Source organism: Lytechinus pictus, chromosome 5 (assembly GCF_037042905.1).
Source record: "Lytechinus pictus isolate F3 Inbred chromosome 5, Lp3.0, whole genome shotgun sequence".
Classification (NCBI taxonomy): domain Eukaryota; kingdom Metazoa; phylum Echinodermata; class Echinoidea; order Temnopleuroida; family Toxopneustidae; genus Lytechinus; species Lytechinus pictus.
In genome coordinates, this window is record NC_087249.1 from 7,369,856 (window position 1) to 7,390,830 (window position 20,975).

Sequence of the window (20,975 nt, forward strand, 5' to 3'; positions counted from 1 at the left end):
TGCATATTTGATATCTTTCAAAAGATCATTTGATTCTCTTTTAAATGATCCCATGCTTGTTATGATCATGCCATAAAAAAAGAGCGAAATTGAAAAGTGTTGGATGAGGTCTGAAGTAAAAAGCTGCAAAACGAGCAGAAATAATCATGAAGGGTCAATACAGAACACGATTCTTTTGTCTGTGTCAATAAAGATGAAAATCCATTCAAATCAAACCCCTGCTTTTTTATTTCATAATGTTTTGTTGTGGTTTATGTTTATTTGTTGTGTGTTTGCTTGTGCAGAGGTGTGTTTGATTCCATTTGAATGTTGATGTTAAGGTGCATGAAAACAATTGCTGAGAATCTCACTCATCATCATCATTGAAGAAAAGAAAAGTGACTTTCAATATTGTGTCATTTTGCAAATTTTGAATTTTGACCTTGCCCCACATTTCAAGGCACTGCACCTCCATGTGAGCCAAAATCATATCATGGAAAGTATCATTTTAAAGTAAATTAAATGATCTATTCATTGATATTAATTTACCATTGATATTTACTAAAACCGAGGCCGGATTACAGATCAAACTCAAAAGAAACCGCTTAAAAAACTCACTCATCACCACGGAAAAAGGAACAGTGACTTTCAATATTGTGTCACTTTGCAACTTAATTTTGAATTTTGACCTTGCCCCACATTTCAAGGCACTGCACCTCCATGTGAACCATAATCATAACATGTAGGGTATCATTTTAAAGAAAATTAAATGATCTATTCATTTATATTAATAACAATTGATATTTACTAAAACCGAGGAGGGAGTTTTGATTAAAGTCGGATTTCCAAACTTTTTTTGAGGAGTTTATTTTAAAGTGAGAGCACATTTTAACTGACCCACGCAATGTACACGTACTTTTAAAAAGGCTGTTGCCACTGCATTATTACAACTTTCAGCAAATAAGGAGAGAAATATGCCTTGATCCAAAAGATCCAAGAGTTGTGGCCATTCAGGTAGGGAAACAGCGAAAGAAGATGACATTCAAACAAGGATAGAAGAAGTGCAGGAAGAGACAATTGAAACCACTGGCGTAAATCCGTGTTGATGGGTGGGGGGGATGACTGAAATATTTTGGCATTTTTTTGCAATCATGTTTTTAGATATGCAAGGAAGTGTCATTGATATGTCCACAGTGGCGTACCGTGGGTCACGGCATTGGGGGGGGGGGGGGGTGGGCACCAGCAAAATTTTTGAATCACTGAGTGAGTGCGCTAGTGAGCGCGCAAAGCGCGCTCAGTTGCCAGTTATACTGACCTAATAGAGACATTTTAAGGACAATGTCATTAAACGGATATGTATCTCACTGATCAAATAATGCGAGCGCGAAGCGCGAGCTGAAATTGTTTATATTCACACCTAAAAAGGGACATTATAATCAAATTTGTGTAATTATGATAGGTACCTGTCTCGCTAAACAATGCGAGCGCGAAGCGCGAGCTGAAAATTTAGATAATTCAGACCTGAAGTGGGGCATTCTAAGGTTTCTTTGTAGGAATTAACTAGGACCTTACGTATTTTATTAACCAAGTGATGCGAGCGCGAGCTGAAAATTTTTGATATTCAGATCAGAAGAAGGGACATTTTAAGGTATGATTTTGGGAATTCATGAAGAGCAGACATATCTCACCAATCCACTAATGCGAACGTAATCACGGACAGGAAATGTTTCATATATACGAAGACCTTAACATGGGGCAATCACTTTTTGAGACATGAAAAAGAAGCATATATGTCACTACATAAAACAATGATAACTCAAGTGCTAGGAAATATATTTGGTTTGTATTGACTTGAAAACGGGATGTTTTAGTACAACAGGATTATATATCTCGTTAAACAGACAGCGCGAGCACCAGGAACAACGAAGACGTAGGCCCTGGGCAAATCATAAAGTTATGATAAAAATGCTTCTTATGTAATGTAACATAAAATAATTATGATATAATATATTATAATGAATAATATTTTCTTCTTTCACTATGTTTTTCTTCCTTTCTCCCTCTTTTCCCCCTTTCCCCGTTTTTTTTTTTTTTTTTTTGTCAGCCGATGGGGGGATGTGCCCCCCATGCCCCCCCGTAGTTACGCCACTGTATGTCCATATGGCAAATACCCCTCCAATATTATTATCTGTTTTACCCCATGATGGTTTAATGGTTTTATTAGAGATTACATTCATATTTTTTTGACATTCCATCTTAATCCCTTCCAAAAGACCCTAACATTGATGAATTGGAAGAAACGGGGGTTTGTCTTCAATGTTATAATAAGGACATAAGTATTTTGTTTGGAAATGGTGAACTGGCTCTTTATTTGCATTTTATGATTCAATAATATTGTTTTATTTGTTAAGCGGTATTTTAGGAAGAATTTTCACCGATAAAACAATTATCTCTTGTGATTTTTTTTTCATTTCTTTCGTAAAAAGTGGGGGGATGTTTGTACAGGCCACCCCCCCCCCTCCTCGAAAAGTGGGGGGGATATATCCCCCCCATCCCCCCCGGGATTTACGCCAGTGTGGAAGAGGAGGTCAATGACGAGCAGAGCCAAGGGATAAGAACAAGACATCAAACTAGACAAGGTCCAAGTGGAGCGCCTCTGGCAGTCTCACCTGCATCACGCTATCCAATATAGTAGCAGTGCTGACTTTGAAAACTACTATAAAACAATTATTCACAAAAACACCATTCATACAATGATACAATACTACGTTCATTGAAAATAAATGACATTTGACCTTGATCATGTGACCTAAGACTTGTCAGTGATACTTGATTACCCCTATATCCACATTTTATAAGTTTCTAAACTTTGAAAGTTATGACAGCAATATAGTATTAATCTCCAAAATGGCCAAAGTTCAATAACCTTAAATGACCTTTGACTTTGGTCATGTGCCCTGAAACTGGCATGTGATTTTAGGTGATACTTGACTACTCTAATATCCAAGTTGATGAATCATATCCATAAGCTTTCAAATATATGATGGTAATTCAACAAATACCCCCAACATGGCCAAAGTTCATTGACGTTAAATGACATTTGACCTTCGTCATGTGACCTGAAACTCGCACAGGATGTTCAGTAATACTTGATTACTTTTATATCCAAGTTTCATGAATCAGATCTATAAACTTTAAAAGTTATGATGGTAATTCAACAGATCACCCGAACATCACTAAAGTTCATTGACCTTTGACCTTGGACATGTGACCTGAAATTCGCACAGGATGTTTAGTGATACCTGATTACTATTATGTTCAAGTTTCATGAATCAGATTCATAAACTTTCAAAGTTATAATGTTAATTTAACAAATACCCCAATTGGCCAAAGTCCATTGACCCTAATTGACCTTTGATCTTAGTCATGTGACTTGAAACTCAAGCAGGATGTTTATATACTTTAATAACCTTATGTCCACGTTTCATGAACTAGGTTCATGTATTTTCTAAGTTATGATGACATTTCAAAAACTTAACCGTAGGTTAAGTTTTTGAAATTTTGATGTTGATTCCCTAAACATGGTCTAAGTTCATTGACCATACATGACCTCTGACCTTGGTCTTGTGACCTGAAACTCAATAAGGATGTTTAGCAATGCTTGATAAACCTTATGGTCAAGTTTCATGAACTAGGTCTGTATACTTTTTAAGTTATGATGCCATTTCAAAAACTTAACCTTCGGTTGAGATTTGGTGTTGACGCCACCGCCGCCGGCATCCATATTTGAGTGCCAAAAATGTGCATATCCCGCCCCTTGGTCGTATGAAACTCTTATCACTCGCAACAAAATCTTTATAACTCGTTCATAGCTCGCTTTAAGTCGTATAAAGGTCACCGCAACTCATACTAAGCTCGGCCTGACTCGTTTCGCGCTCGGTTCACTCGTACAGCGAGCGTAGTGAACTCGATGTTGGGCTTTTTGTCACTGAAGCCAATTCCAGGAAAAAATGTAAATTTCACGCGAGCTTGTGCGAGCTAAGGCGAGTTAGAGCTCGCGCAGCTCGCGTATGACTCGCAACTCCAACTCGCCAAAGTGGAAACCTTGCTTTGTCTCACTGCACTTACGGATGCAGAGAGGATGTAAAACGGAAAATAATCATGCCATCCGTTGGAAAACGTTATGTATCCGTTGTGTACTCTTTGCATACGTGTTTCATACGCTCTATATCAATCGAGGATCCGTCCACTGTTATTTCAATGTTCGCCCATTTTTTCCATTGTCTAGAGTGGATGAAAACGGATGGAGCCGTGTGTTTATCTTCATCATCTTGAAGCAGCGCTTTATGGTTCATTTACAGTAAATCTGTAAATTGTCAATGGAGTTCGACAAGGAATTTCTAAATTGGTGTATATGTATGCATGTTTTAGCGATCTAATGGGAATGACAAACTTAACGTCAAATTTGTGACAGATCAATCAGTTACAGAAAAATTATTCCACTTTCTGTTAAAAGAAGTAGGACACCAATTTGACACCTGCAATTTAATAGAAAGCCTTAACCAATTTGGGGTCTGACATCGACTTGAAAATCATTGCAATATTCCTTAAAGGTCGATTATGGGGAAAATTGTAAGAAGCTTATTTGTAATTGACTTTAATTTTTTTTACAGAGATTATGCAATCGATAATTAAATATCGACAACATGAAATATATTTTTTAAAGGTTGCGAATCAAACTCGACTGGAAACTGCAAAACCTTGCCAGATGCAAATCTAGAGACTTATAAAAATGTGATCGTAATAATTGCATGATGACATCTTGAGTAATTTTGATGTTTAAACAAATATTTGTTAAAGTATATAGGCCTATTATGCACATATAGGTATGGTATTAATAGTGATTTTATCTATCCGATGTACGACAACAAAGCTATGTAAATTGAGATAAATATCTTCGTCATGGGCATAAGTCCCATGCCGGAAATTGATCCCGGGACTTTCACGTATGCACCCAGACTCCTAAGACCACTAGACCAAGGCACCTCTGCATTTGCTACGATGTTAATCACTTCTCGATCTTAATAGGGGGATTATATGACAACCGTATTAATCTTGGGATAGACATCTCCGCCTTTGGTGCTATTTCCACATCGCGTGAAGACGAAAGCAAGAATTAGCCAAGCTCCCTCCAAAAGCTCGAAGATTGTTATGACGGACAGTCCAAGCCAGAGTCCAAGCTGGCCGCCAATATCGCTCAAGAGGTCGGGGATCTGAAATTACACAGAGAGAATCGTGAAATTTCCTTTTCATTGAAAATTAGCATTAAAAGATGGAACGGGAGATTTGTACGAATCTCTTCCTAGTACCGGTAGAGTAGTAACGGAGGGACGATTAGCAGGGGAGGGGGCAGAAGCACAATTTCCAGGGTGACTGGGTCCAACATGTGCAGCGGCAGAATGCATGTATCACGAGCAGTGCCGGCCGCACTGAACAGAACGCTAATAGTAAAACCCAGTCACATCTTTCGGATTGTGAAGTCAAAACATTTATATCAATGTGTAAGTCATGCATTGTTTTAACATTATGCTTCTTATGTTTAATGTGCTCTTTCCTAATTCTTTAATAGTGAAGACAATATATCTTATTTAATCTTCCTAGACAATTAACAATGATTTGAGATGATACTATGACCCTCTGTTAGAAATTTATGTCACAATTGGCTATCCATAGTTAAACCACAACTTTAGACCAGTTTAAATTACACCTGACTTCAGAACACGGGCCAATGAGTATAATGCCGCCACAATTATATCACATCATATAGAGATATCCCTCTCGAATACTCTTATTTTCTCATTTTTGTCCCCTATTCCTATCTTCATTATTCGTTATTCATTATTCATTATTCGTTTTCACAATTTGAATAATCATATGGGGTGGTCCATGCAGCCCCTCTTCTCGCCAATGTGGTACCCCTAGATATCTGACAGATAGGAGGGGGAGGGGGGAGGGGTGTGGAATTTACCGTGTATGCTGGCACTTGTCGAATATATTCGTAGTTGAACTCGTCATAGTATACCTCCAGTTTCGCCAAGTTCTGCCTATAAATAATAAATTTGGCAAACAAAAAATGCTGTTGAATGCATTCAATCTTCAAAATTTAATTTTGAACATTCTTTACTTTAAATTTCCAATATTGAAACCCTGAATAAGACGGGGGAGGAAAATTTGCTTGATTGTTAATTTGCCGAAATCGGCAAATAAAATCCATATCTTTTTGATGAAGTTTGTTTCAGCGGCGTAATGAAATATTCTGAGGAGGCCATACATGATGTATGGGGCTAAAATTCTAAACAGCTGCGAGCGAGCGAAGAGAGAGAGCAAGAATTGTGACCTTTTTAATACGAAAGTCTGTGTGAAATATTTTTGTGTAATGTATACAGAGAATGATATCACTTTTCGCAATTTTAATTTCTCCCTTTTTTCTTGATCTTGAAACTTTTTTCTCTCTCTCTCTCTCTTTTTTTTTTTTTTTTTTTTTTTTTTTTTGGGGGGGGGGGGGGGGGCATAACTCCAAGTCCCCTATCAGTACACCAGTGGTTAGTAATTGAAGTATTGGACTTTAAGGACACCAATGTCAACTCACCGAGTCCATTCTGAAGCGTTTTCTCCATTCACATGCCTCCTCATGACGTCATTATACAGCGCCATTCTTTTAAAGAGTAGAGACTGTTAATCAATAAAAACGTGAAATATGATAATTAGGTTATGATTGAATATTGTATTTTATTTCATTCAAAGTGTTATGGTCATGACAACAAAATCATAATGTGGAAAGTAAGGAAAATAATATGTCGTCTGTGACAAAACAAAATCATTAAAGGCGTAAGCTCGTCACACACAGGGCAGAAGCCAGAAACATTTTGTTGGGGGGGGGGGGTGTACCGGCTACATTTGCCAACTAAATTTGGCGGGACAGCGACAACGTGCGCGCTTGTGGGCACAAGGGGGGCCTAGGATGTGCCCCCCTTCAGATGATAATTTTTTTTTTAAGTTTTAGAATACAATTCGTGGCATTTGGTGAATACTTTAAGGTGAATTCTACAAAGATTTAAAGATATTTGCACTGTAAAAAAATACACACTTTCAATCAAATAGAAAGGCTACTGTGACCTAGTTCATATTATGGCAAATTTAGATATACCCTTTGCATCAATTATATCAAAATCAAAGATTTCAGTTTTAATTGACCTTCTGTGCAAGATGTATCAACTAAACTTGCGTCAAGAGTGCTACTGCTAAACTCATTTTGGAAATTTCAAGTAAAATTGAACATGCTGGACAATGTTTGTGATCCTGAACAAGATGCGTATGTAACTATAAAATTAATGCGAGTGCGAATCGCGAGCAGAAATTTTTAATATACTTTCTGGCCTGATCGGAAAGGGACCCGTTAAGGACTTTTTGCAGTTAGCCATGAAGACGATACATATTTCAACAATTGAATAATGCGAGCGCCAAGCGCGAGCTGAAGATTTTTGTCATTCCGACCAAAAATGGACATTCTAAGCACTTTTTGTAATCATCAACGGGAGAGGTATAGAACTAAACAACTGATGCAAGCGCGACCGGAAAATTTGAGATTTCAGACCTGAAAACGATTTTTATTTTTATTTTTATTTTTTTATATTCTGATCTGAAACTGGATAATTTGAGCAGTTCATGCAAACCCATACTTTTTTGGGTGGAATAGCACTTTTAAAACATGGTTTCCATTGACCGTATGGTCAATCATGGAAAAAGAATGGTCGACCCCAAAACAAACCAAAATCCTTCGATAGTTTACCATCCGAAGTGGTGGTGGGGGGGGGGGGGTTCGCGCGAACCCGAACACCCCGTTGTCCAGTTCTGAGAGGAAATGAAATTATGGTTGGGTTTGTGGTGGCAGATCATTAGATCATATTCATTCTTTCTTTACTGACTAATATTGGCGCCGATAGTTGGCGCTAATGCTTAGCAAAAAAGGATGGGGATCGTATATATACACAACAAAAAAAGTAAGTCCCCCCTAAATCAAATTGCTGTAACTTTTGAACGGAATTATTTTGAGATATGATATTTCGTAGGTGGTTTTCTACACTCATTAAGCAACCTCTGTGAAAAAATGAGATTGATCAATTGAGTCATGCATGGGTAATTAAAAATGACCATTTTTGAAAGTCACAAGAGTCGTTTTTCAGATTGTGCAAATACAAAGCTGGGCAAAAGTTGTTTTTAGGTGAATTTTATGGTGTTAATGCTGTTTTACTATCCATCATTTAGCCACTCCACACACAATTTTGATATCGTATGTTCATGGTTGAGTGAGCACAATAATGCAGGGGCCGCGGGGGGGGGGGGGGGCTCAGCCCCCACTTTTTTTTTCCAAAAGCATGTACAAAAATGTAAAAATGACCATACGATTGTGATTTTTTGCATGGTCAGCCCCCCCCCCCTTTGAAAACCGTTCCGCGGCCCCTGTATAGTGACGTATCATCAAAGGGGTTTATGGTAGTATCCTCTACAACTTGTTAGATCATGTTAAAATTTGAAAATGTTTGTGGCTCCCCCGATTATAGGCCCCTCCCCCATTTTAAAATTCTGGATCCACCACTGATTTGTCCATAAATTAAACTGATCATGAGAATTTGTAAGAAAAAATACATTTATGCAGTATAAAGAGTGTTCATTCCTAAGTTTTCGAATGTGCTCGCTCAACCATGAAAATTTTAAAACTTCGGGAAGTGTGTGGTGATAGAAATGATGGATGATAAAAACAACAGCAATCAAAGTCACATTTGAAACCGAATTTGCCCCCAATATTCACTTTATAACCATTTAAAATGGGTCTGTGACATTGAAAATACCCAATTTTCCACTTTGATGTGTGCTCACTCATCCATAAATAAACAAATCGATTTCATTTTTTCACAGAATTCTGCCCATAGGTTGATAAACATTACTGCCAAATGACATTGCTAAAGACAGCCTTGAAAAAAAGTTCCACCACATTGAATAGGGGGTTACTTATTCTTACATATGCACCCATAATGTACACAAGTCTATGAGAGAGGAAGTCAACATTTTAACAAATATGAAATGAGGGTTTGTTTCATGGACGGTTTTTGTTACTTCTGCCAACAGTTATTTCATAAAACTTAGCACATGGCTTCAGTGTAACACTATCCAAAATGTGCGCACACCAAAATAACCATTTGATACGGCACAGAGTGGGGCCAGGGCCTTGAACTTTCTTCCCATTTGCATAATTTTCGAATATTGTGTGCTCACTGATGCATTAAGCATCGGGATTTTCATAAAAATCAAATCAAATGAACCATTCAAGGAGGTTTGTGATAGATATCCATAGTTACAAATTGCATTTTTTCCAATAACTTAAAAAAGAGCTAATCACATTCCACATGTTCATTCAAGCGTGAATGTTTAATTAAACGCCTTTGAATCATTGAAGCATGTTAATTGGTCATGAACATAACGAAAAAGTTGAGAAAAGATCATTTTCAGTTACCAAAATGAAACAATACTTGTTTTTCAATGAATGTTCATTGAACCGTGAAACAATGAATATTGTTGAAGATACTCTTCCCAAAAGTAACTGTCATCATATTCTATCATTTTTATTGATAGAAATGTGTAAAAAATCCAATTATAGCAAATTTTGACTTGTGTTCATTCAACCGTGAAATTTAGCCAGAAAAGTTGTATCGTCTTTTAGAAAGTACCTTTTACAAGCCTTTCTGACTATTTTTCATGATGAGAATGTGGAATTAGTTCCAATAAAAATGGAATCAAAGTCATGTTATTTGGCTTGTGACTTTTGAAAAGTGACATTTTTGCCTTCTGACGGTGCTCACTGAAGCATGACGTAAAATACTTCCATAACAACATTTACTCAGAGGGTAGCCTATAAAATTACCTACACGCTCATGTAAAAATATTTTAAAAACTCGCATTGGTTCGGAAATTATTGATGTTTGTTTAAGGGGGGACTTACTTTTGTTGTTGTGTATATTTCCTCAAACCAAGCGCCGTATCTAAGGACGAAGGGAAAGGGCATCTTTTACGGAAGCCATTTTCAAGTACGCAATGGCGGGGGTATATCAAAGAATAAAAAATTGGGACTCATTTGCATATGTAGGTGTAAGAAAATACAATATGTTGAAATAAAATAATAGGAATAAAAGTTTGCTGAGTAATGGCGATAAATAATAATAAGATGACAGTAATACAGGACGTTACTAAAGACGCAAAAGAAAACAAAGACATGGCGAAGAATAGAAGGGAGAGAGAAGGAATAAAGTACTGAAGGGGAGCGAGAGAAGAAGAGACTGAAGGGGCAAAGAGACAGAAAGAGAGAGAGACACACACACACACATACACTTATGGATATGTAGAGAGAAATGTGAGAGAGAGAGAGAGGGGGGGGGGCAAGAAGGGGGGTGCAAACGCCCGGTGCAAACGTGAATCAAAGAGAGTGTGACTTAATAGCGTACTTAGACGATACTAAAATTATACAATCTAATTAATTACTTTACAAATATTTTGAGTTTTCTCTTAAAGAAGTGGATGGAGGGGGCCTGTGAAATATCTTTATGGAGGGAATTCCAAAACTATGGGCCTGTGAAAATAAAAAGTATCTTGAGCAAAACGAGTTCTTAGCATAGGTAGATGAAAGTTATCGGCGTGTCTGGTAGGATATCTGTGATAATTGTTATTTTGAAGAAGAAAAAAACACATCATGAAATGCAGAAGGAACCATATTATTTTGATACATGTACATATTCCTAGCTGGAATTGGTATAAGTCTTGAATTTTCAAAATTTTATAAACAAGGAAATGCGGATCAGTGTGAGAACGGGGATGTGAGAATGAACTAATACTAAGGGATTTCTTTTGTAATAATAATATTTTGTTAAGTTAATTTGGTGTGTGTTGCCCCAAACAAGGATCCCATAGTTGTATGGTAATATAAGAGAAGAATATAATGTAAGTAGAGAAATAACAGGAATCAATGTTTTAACCTATTTATAATGCCTATATTACGAGATATTGTTTTTCAAATATTATCAATATCGCATTTCCGGGAGAGTTTGTTATCTACATGAACACCCAAAAAATTAATTGACGAGACACTTTCCAACTGAAAAATACAAATGTCAAAAGGCAACGAATCTATAGTATTACTGAATAAAATGTATTTAGTTTTTTGACATGGTGGGTCGGCTGTGGTGAAGCGCCCGCCTCATGAACGGAAGGTCGTAGGTTCGATCCCCTGCCGAGTCATACCAAACCAAAGGCTTTCAAAATGAGACCTTCGCCCTGCTTGTCAGGCGCTCGACGTATGAGAATGGAGAAGGATGATGATAACATATCATGCATGCAGGGCCCGCTGGAAGCTAACAGTTGAGTGGCTACCCAGGGTCAATAAGAGTTATTATTATTTTTATTATTATAATTGATATTGTTAGCTCTGATCCAATTCAAATTTTTTAGTTAATTCAGACTAAAATAATAAGACTAGAAAGGCCACTGGAAGACCAGCTAACAGTTGAAGTGGCTACCCTGGGTCAATAAGAGTTATTATTATTTTTATTATTATAATTATTATTATAATTGATAATGTTAGCTCTGATCCAATTCAAATTTTTTAGTTAATTCAGACTAAAATAATAAGACTAGAAAGTTACTCTGATGAACAACACAAGAAGACTTAGGAGTCAAAAAGTTGCAGGGGGCAATATTTTAACATTTGCCCCTGGCGTCAAAGAATAATAAGACTAGAAAGGCCACTGGAAGAACAGCTAACAGTTGAAGTGGCTACCCTGGGTCAATAAGAGTTATTATTATTTTTATTATTATAATTATTATTATAATTGATAATGTTAGCTCTGATCCAATTCAAATTTTTTTAGTTAATTCAGACTAAAATAATAAGACTAGAAAGTTACTCTGATGAACAACACAAGAAGACTTAGGAGTCAAAAAGTTGCAGGGGGCACGATTTTCAAGAATAATTGGAACTAAAACTTACCTCATAAGCATTCGCAGGCCAAATAGAAGAACTCGCTCGAGACAGATACGTGGTTTCACTGTAACGATGAATGAAAGATGATCATTGTAGCATACGATATAGCCAAACATGATGAATTCATGAACTCAGTACTGCAAATAATGTTAAGTTCAATTAGAATTCGACGCTTTTATGTCCCGTTTAAAATCCCAAAATTTCTACGACGTTCCAACACGATTTTCTCCGTTATCCATATAGGCTTACCCGATTTCCAATTCGACATCAAAAAGCTACTGTCTGTACCTAAAACAATAAAACAAAATGGGGGAGAGAAGGGCAAAAACTACTTACTGACACGCAATAGGGCAGTTACATCCTAGTTCGCCTTCTGCCTGCTCCCATTCTATATCGGCCATGCATTGGGTTTCTGTGAATAAAGTATGAACAATGCATATATTAAAAATGACAATGCAAGACCCAGGAAAAATTACGCCATGTTTAAAATAAAATCTAGATAGCTCATGTCCGACAGTATAGTAAAATTTTCCAACCATGCCCCCCGATGCTTCGCGATGTACGCTCAGTGGTTTTAGTTTTAAAGATAGCAAACAGTGCAATGCACTTTCACTTAAAATACTTTCTCACCTACTAAAAAAATGTATTATACATGTATGAGCATGTGGATCAAGGTTCTTCATTCGAGAGAGATCAATGAAATATTTAAGATTATTATTTGTGATTGCGAGACTCAAGAGCAATATATCACAATGATTTACCTATCGTACTGCAATATATTTAGATTTTATTCATTTTCGTTCAACAAAATGAACAAAATACAATCGAAGTACTATTATTATTCAAAATAACACAGACATTTCAACGATATTACATTAACAAATATTGAAGATAAATTACACAGGAACCAAAGTGAGCTGCAATTATTTTTGCTATAAAAAGTATATGGAACAGAACGGGGGGACTTTGTGCCAAGAAAAGCGGCAAAGCTTGTATGAAAGGCAAGTCCCTAACTTTAGTTTCAATACCTGATTAACAAAACTATTATTATTAACCATCTTGGTTTTGAAGGCCTGATGAGTGAATTCAGAGACAAGAAGCATAAATACTCTTTCTTCGTGATGTAATGGTCAAGGGGGTGTTTCATCAACATTTGCCTTCCGACAACTTGTCAGGAGCCCGTTGCAGAAAGAGTTGCGATCAAACGCAACTAAAAAAAATCTTGCGTAACTTGATTTTTAGCCAATGAAGCACCCGTATTCGAGACTTGCGCTTGATATTTTGACTTGCGTTTTTAAACGAAACTCTTTCTGCAACATGCCCCAGACTGACAACTTTTCTTGGTTTTGATTGGCAGAGAAGCACACTTCTTATGGTGACTGTCGGCTAAAACAGGAGTTGTCTGATAAAACGTCTTACAAGTCCTTTTAAGCATGGGCGGAAATCCCAGGGGACAGGGGGGACGCGCTCCCCTACCATGTGGAAAGGGGGGGGGGGGACAAAATATCAACTGTCCCCCTTTGTGAAAATGTATGCCCCCCCCCCTTTGAATGAAGAGTGATAACTTTTTTTCTTGTCAAATTTATTTTAGACAAAATGACCTTACATTTTGGGTGATAAACTTTTTTTTTTGCGTGTCAAATTTTCCGGGGGAAAATGTGCACCCCCCTCTTTTGGAAAATCTTGAATCGGCCCCTGGTCCCCCCCCCCCTACCATTGGGAAGGGATTTCAGCCCACGCTTTTAAGAAACACTTCTCTGGTCTCTAGACCAAGCCCCCCCCCCCCCTTTCCGAAACACCCCTTCCCATTTTTACAAAAATGAATAAAGGCCTACTGATAAATTGTCACATTATTATCTTGTACATCATAACTATCATAGAATTTCCAGAATAACTGATCGATTTTTAATTGTGCACTCGATTCGGGCTCGGGGCAAGCACTGAAATCGCATTTCTTCCAACAGCTCATACCTTGTACAAGACAGTACTTATAATCGCCCTTTCCAACATTTAACACCTTCGGCAAGCACTAACATCGGACCCCTTTCTACTTTTGACGCCTGTTGATTCTTTTGCTGACCGTTTAATTTCACCCCCTTATTCGTATGTGAAACTAGCCCTAGGGCCCTGGGAACGATTTTTTTGTCTGGGGTGCTAAAGTAAATTCGACAAGCAAAAAAGTTGTTTCACTACAATATAAGTTGGTTTCGGTCAAGAGAAATTTGATAAGCAAAAAAAAAAAGGGTTTCCTACAAAATGTCGTTCATTGTGGTTACATTTCTTCCATTTATCATGCCTACCGGATTTTCAGGGGGTCAGGGGGTGCTGCCTATGGAAAATAACACACGAAGGACCCCCCCCCCCCCAGCACCCCCGCCTCCCAGGGCCATGGCTAACCCCTCCCTTTACGTTGCTGATCGTATTGCAGGGTATTATGCTTACCTACGGGACTTGTATATTCACATGGATAGATAGTTCTGTTGACGTTAAGAGAGTTGAGATATGAAGCATCAAAACATCCACATCTTCTTATCACCTCGTTTTGGTAGCAGCTAACCTCACACGTCTGAACAAAAAAAAATAAGAACAGAAATATATCAAAATCGAATCTTGAAATAACCGGGAGGGCAACCGGTGTAATACAGTGCGAGTCAGAAAATGCCACACTTCTTAAATTAAGTATTTTTAAAAGAAAATGTGAGATCCAAAGATAATTTTTAGCATGTATGGATAGTGTAAATGTTCCTTTGACACTTGGTTATTTTTTTTCAGTGTTTTTGTTATGGTTGAGTACACAACAGCCACTGTTTGAAAAAGTGTCAAAACACATTTGCGCCAAGTCAAGTCATTACGATAGAGGGCGCTCTGAGGTGTTACGACACCATTTTAGTACCCTCCTGGAAACCTAACTAAAATCGGAATAAATCTTCGTTAAGAGGTAAATATTTTTGTCTATACTGGAGCTTTGTTAAAGAACTAGATTTGAGCATTTATATTGTGACATTTGGTGTATCATTTGATTAATTCTGAACCTGATATTTGGAATTAACTTTTGAACGCTTACACTATGTATGCTAGCAAGATAGAGCCACGCCCAGAATCATTCCTACCGAAGGGACCTAAACCCGTTTTCCTTCGTGCAGACGATGTGAGGAATGCAGAGGATAGGGCTCTCTCGTCGGAGGAACTATACATTTATCTGTCAAAAGTTGTTTCTACCGAAAACATTACAGGAATTCAACAGATACGCCGACTATGGAGAGTTTATCTCAACTCACACGACGATCGGGTGAAGCTCATTGCGGATGGTCTACCCATTCGAGGGGCGATAACCCCCATCTATGATGTAAATCCATTCACGAGACTGAGAGATGAAAACCTTACAAGAATCATCATCAAGGACATCCCCCTATCAGTCGGCGATGACCTCATCAAAGCTGAGCTCCAGGCTATGAAATGCGACATACAAGGGGACATTCTGCGCCAAAAAACTACGAGTTAATGGGCAGTTAACATCATGCCTGAATGGTGACAGAGTCCTGCACATCAGCCATCCAACAAAGCCCCTCCCCAGAAAGATGACATTCGGGGGTATCTTCATGGGGCGAGTCTACCACAATGGGCAACCTGAGCAACCAAGAGAGAATGCGACATGTTCCAGGTGTCTCCAGGTGGGTCATCACTCGTCCAGGTGCATCGGAGAGCTGATATGCAGATACTGCAAGAAACCAGGGCACGTACAAAGTCAATGCCAGCAAAACGAGAAAGTGTCACGAAACGCCCGGGATACCGCAACAGTCATCCTAGATGTTGTCGATCAACCGAGATCAGTCGACATGGAGAAAGCGAAACATGTTGAAAAGAAACGCCAAGCAACACTCGCGGACTTCCTGCGTCAACAACCTTCGCTCCCCATGAATGATCATCGTGAGAAAGCGTCTGTCGATACCGTTGCTACGTATGCATCCGACTCCGCAATTCAATATGTTGGCTCGCAAGCGGCAAGAAAGATACCGAAGAATAAGAAAAGTGAAAACAATCAAAGGTGCAATGATGGAAATAGCGCTGATGATGAAAGTGAAAGTGATCAATCCATCGTATCACCTGAAAGCCCACCAGTAGGGTCAACTGGCAACAAATCCACAGTAAAGCCTGTAAAGCGGAAGCAAAAAGCAAAGAAACCAAAACACAAGTAAAGCTTGTTAATGATAAGATTGAAAATCAATGGAGTAACAAATTTGCACAGTGGATTCACCTATGCACTTTGTCTCATTGAATGTTCGAGGAATAAGAAATAAACAAAAAAGAAATAAAATATGGTTATGGTTTAGACAACAAAAAAGTGATGTAATATTTCTTCAGGAAACTTTTTTGTCAAAGGATCTTGAAAAGACTATATATGCAGAATGGAATGGACCGTGTTATTTTAACCATGGCACCCATCATTCATGCGGAGTTGCTATACTTGTCCGAAAAAAGGTAAACATAAATATTGTAAATGTTCACCACAAACACGATGGAAGAATTATTGCAGTACGTTTTATTATTGATGAAAATAAATACTTATGCCTCAATGTATATGCACCAACAAAAAAGAACGAAAAGAACAAATTTTATAAAATGCTTCATGTTTGGTTAAAAGATGTAAAAAATGAAGATGATATAATTATTGCAGGTGGTGACTGGAATATAGTTCAGAATAAAAAGGTAGATACCTGTGGAATGTCATATACGCATTCAAAAAATGAAGTCTTTAATTTTTTTCAGCAAAACAACAATTTGAGTGATATTTGGAGACAATTTCATCCGTCAAAAAAACAGTTCACCTGGAGACAGATGTCTTTAGGTATCTTTTCACGTCTAGATTATTGGTTGATAGCAAAACATTTAACTTGTAAGGTACACTCCACAGATATCAGGCCAGCATTGAAATGCGATCATAACGCTATTTCTCTTAAACTGAAAATGTGTAAACAAAATAGGGGTAAAGGGTATTGGAAAATAAATAACTCTCTTCTAAATGATGAGAAGTACATTGCTGAGATAAAATGTGTTATACAGAAAGTAAAAGCAGAATATTCATATTTAAATGATCAACTGAGATGGGAAATGTGTAAGATAAAAATTAAAGAATTAAGTATTAAATATTCTAAAGATAAACAAATTAGAAATAAAATGTACTATTCCAAATTGGAAAAGGAATATACAGAAATTTGTGAGAAAATTGATGTCAGTTCAAATGTACGAGATATTGAAGAGATGGAAAAAATAAAATATGAGTTAGATGCCTGGTATAAATATAAATGTAAAGGTGCGTTTGTGAGATCTAGGGATAAATGGCTAGAGCATGGTGAAAAGTGCACGAAATATTTTTTACAGTTGGAAAAAAGAAGAAGTGTTAAAAAAGAAATAAATTGTGTAGAAATTAAAGGTAAAATAGTACATGACGGTAAAAAAGTTTTAGAACATATATTAGATTATTATGAAAATCTGTATAAAGAGGATTGCAATCAAGATCAAGAGTTCGATGAATATTTTACAGGATTAAAATTAAACACTTTATCAGAAGAGCAAGCAAATTTATGTGAAGGTTTATTAACGGAAAGGGAGTGTTTTTATATACTCATGTCAATAAACACGAACAAAGCCCCAGGTAGCGATGGCCTGAGTGCAGAGTTTTACAGGTGCTTTTGGAATGATTTAAAAGATATGTTAATTAGTAGTTTAAATACTGGTTATGAGGAGAAAAAAATGTCATCCTCCCAAAGTCAAGCTGTTCTCACATTGTTATATAAAAAGGGTAATAAAGCTTTATTAGAAAATTGGAGACCAATATCACTCCTTAACATTGATTATAAAATAGCTGCAGGTGCATTGGCAAAAAGAATGAAACAAATTATTCCGCATATTATTTCGGATGATCAATCGGGATTTAGGAAACATAGGTCGGCTTTAGAGAATGTGCGACTTGTACAAGACGTTATTGACTATTGTAAAATGAATAATCAATCAGGTGTTATCATGTACATAGATTTTCAAAAAGCGTTTGATAACGTTAGACACGATTTTCTGTTCACTACTTTACGTAAGATGCAATTTAAAGAGTAATTTATTCATTGGATACAAACGTTTTACACAAATGCAAATGGTAATGTCTTGAACAATGGTTGGTTGTCACAAAAATTTTATTTTAATCGAGGTGTAAGGCAGGGATGCCCGTTGTCGGCTCTATTGTTCTTGGTAATTTCTGAAATATTAGCTCAAAAAATTAAACAAAATCCATTGATTACAGGTATAGCTGTACCAACTAAAGAAATATCTCTAGCCCAGTACGCCGATGATACTATAGTATTCGCCAATGGAACAAATTCTGTACAAAATATAATGACTGAGATTAATAGATTTGGAAATATAGCAGGGCCGAAAGTTAATTGGTCTAAATCGAAAATAATGAAGTTAGATGAAAATATAGAGTTAAATGACCTAAAATGCACGGTCGATCCAGTAAAATGTCTTGGAATATATGTTGGTAAAAACCATGTTGATGTAGAAAAAAGAAATTGGGAAGGGAGACTTGGAAAAGTCGAAAATATACTTAATTTATGGAAAATGAGAAATCTGACTTACTTTGGAAAAATATCTGTCATTAAGATTTTAATAGCATCACAATTTGTTTATGTTGCTTCGGCAGTTCCTGTGCCCGATTACATTTCAAAGGCATTGAATAAAAAATTATATACATTTTTATGGAATTCCAAAAAGAAATAAAGTTAAGAGAAATGTATGTTTAAACAAAGAAATTGATGGTGGATTAAACATGGTTGATATGAAAGCCAAATTTTCATCTCTTCGATTAGCATGGATTTATAAATATATGGATGAAATAAAGGGAGCATGGAAAACTCTTTTTACCTATTGGACAAATAAGATTGGTGGTTTTCCATTATGTTTACATTATAATTGTAATAGTGTAGACATTGTTAATTTAGGGAAAAGGTATAATCTACCCTCCTTTTATATCGATTTTCTATATGTTTGGGCAAATTTGAGATACCAGAATTTTTTAAAAATTACTGATATTCCAAAACAAGTTTTATGGAATAACAGTAATATAAAAATACAAATGAAACACTAAATTTTAATAAATGGAGGAAATCTGGTGTATTGATGGTAAATCATGTAATAAAAGAAGGTAAATGGAAAAACCTCAATACGGTATTTGATGATTTTGAAAACAGAAAATTATTATACAATTTTGAACTACAAAAGTTGAAGAAAGCATTTCCCAACACCTGGCTGGAAAATAGATCAAATGCACAACAAAAGGAAATAACGATTATACCTAATCTTATTGAAATATCAAATGGTGATTTAATTGATGTAAATATATTGAAAGCTAGGCATTATTATCATTATTATTTAGAACATAACAAAACAGAAGCATCTTTCTTTATGTTTTGGCAAAATTATTTGGGACTTCAGATAGAAATTAATTGGGACAAAGTCCTGTATTTTAAACTTAGACAAATAAAAGATAACAAGGTTAGAGAATTTAATTTTAAGCTCCTGCATAAAATACTTCCGTCCCAATCAAATTTATTTAAATGGAGTTTAAAAAATGATGATAAATGTAATCTTTGTTTACTTAAGGGAACAATTATGCATATGTTGATAAAATGTGAGAATATAAAACCTCTATGGAAAATGGTAGAAGACACAATTCTTTCTGTTTCTAAAGTACAGGTCTGTGTTAATGAAAATATAGTAATTTTAGGTTGGAATATACAAGAACCGAAATACTGGTTTAATTAATATCATTTTGAATTTTACTCAATACACCATTTACAGAAATTATATTGAAACGAGTATGAAAAAAGGTTATTACTTTGTTAATGTAAATAGATTATGGATGAATTTGAAAATGAAACTGAGATGGTATTTAAGTTCAAAATATGTTACCAAAAATAAGAATACAAAAGAAATTGACAAATTGCTGGAACTCATTTATTGATTGATTAATTTGATTACTGTATATACTTTGTGATATGTAAACGGTATTATAGAGATGTAAATAAAGTCCCTCGAAAGAGGTTTAAAGAGAAAAAAAAAGTCAGGTGATTACCTGCTGAAACAGAGACAAAAGCATTCACGCAAAACAATGAGTGTAAATATTATGCGTATGTTTATGAATCAAGAAAAAATAAACAAGAGAACCAGTATATCAATAAATTATCTTCTCTGAAAACTTCCTTTTCATTGTCATTTTGGCAACAACTTGGACAAAGCTTCCCGCCTTCAATCTTCCACATGTTGCTCTGATGATGCGCTGCTGCAAGTCATCCAGATCTGCAGGTGGGGTGCTGTACACTTTTGACTTCAGTTACCCCCAGACGTAGACAGGTAGACACTTCGCAGTGCCAAGGCAGCAATGATCCATCGAGCTCAGAAGTGCGGAGAGAAATGGACAACATGTGGAAGCTTGAAGGCGGGAAGCTTTGTCAAAGTTGTGGCCAAAATGACAATGAAAAGAAACTTTTCAGTGAAGATAATTTACTGGTTCTCTTGTTTATTTTTCTTGATTAATTAACATACGCATAACATTTACGCTCAATGTTTTTGTGAATGCTTTTGTCTCTGTTTCATCAGATAATCACTTGACTTGGCGCAAATGGGTTTCGACACTTTTTCAAACAGTGGCTGTTGTGCACTCAACCATAACAACACTGAAACAAAGTTTACCAAGTGACAAAGGAATATTTACTTTATCTTTACATAGTTATATGCTAAAAATTCTCTCTGAATCCCACATTTTCTTTTGAAAATACTTAATTTAAGAAGTGTAACATTTTTTCTGACTCGCACTGTAGAACTACTTTTTATTTGGCGAAAGTATCTCGCTATGTTGACA

At 36.4% G+C, this 20,975-nt stretch overlaps 1 protein-coding gene across 1 annotated transcript in view; it reads right to left on the reverse strand.

Annotated features, from left to right (window-relative positions):
• Positions 1-2,078: 2,078 nt before the first annotated feature.
• LOC129262486 (degenerin mec-10-like) overlaps positions 2,079-20,975 on the reverse strand; it is a 34,640-nt gene continuing 15,743 nt past the window's right edge. The window contains exons 9-14 of the mRNA XM_064099717.1: positions 14,510-14,633; positions 12,404-12,479; positions 12,074-12,131; positions 6,629-6,711; positions 6,008-6,083; positions 2,079-5,252 (exon numbers count right to left, since the gene is read on the reverse strand). Coding sequence (XP_063955787.1) covers positions 5,073-5,252; positions 6,008-6,083; positions 6,629-6,711; positions 12,074-12,131; positions 12,404-12,479; positions 14,510-14,633 — 597 coding nt within the window. The 3' untranslated portion in view covers positions 2,079-5,072. The remainder of the gene's footprint in view (positions 5,253-6,007; positions 6,084-6,628; positions 6,712-12,073; positions 12,132-12,403; positions 12,480-14,509; positions 14,634-20,975) is intronic.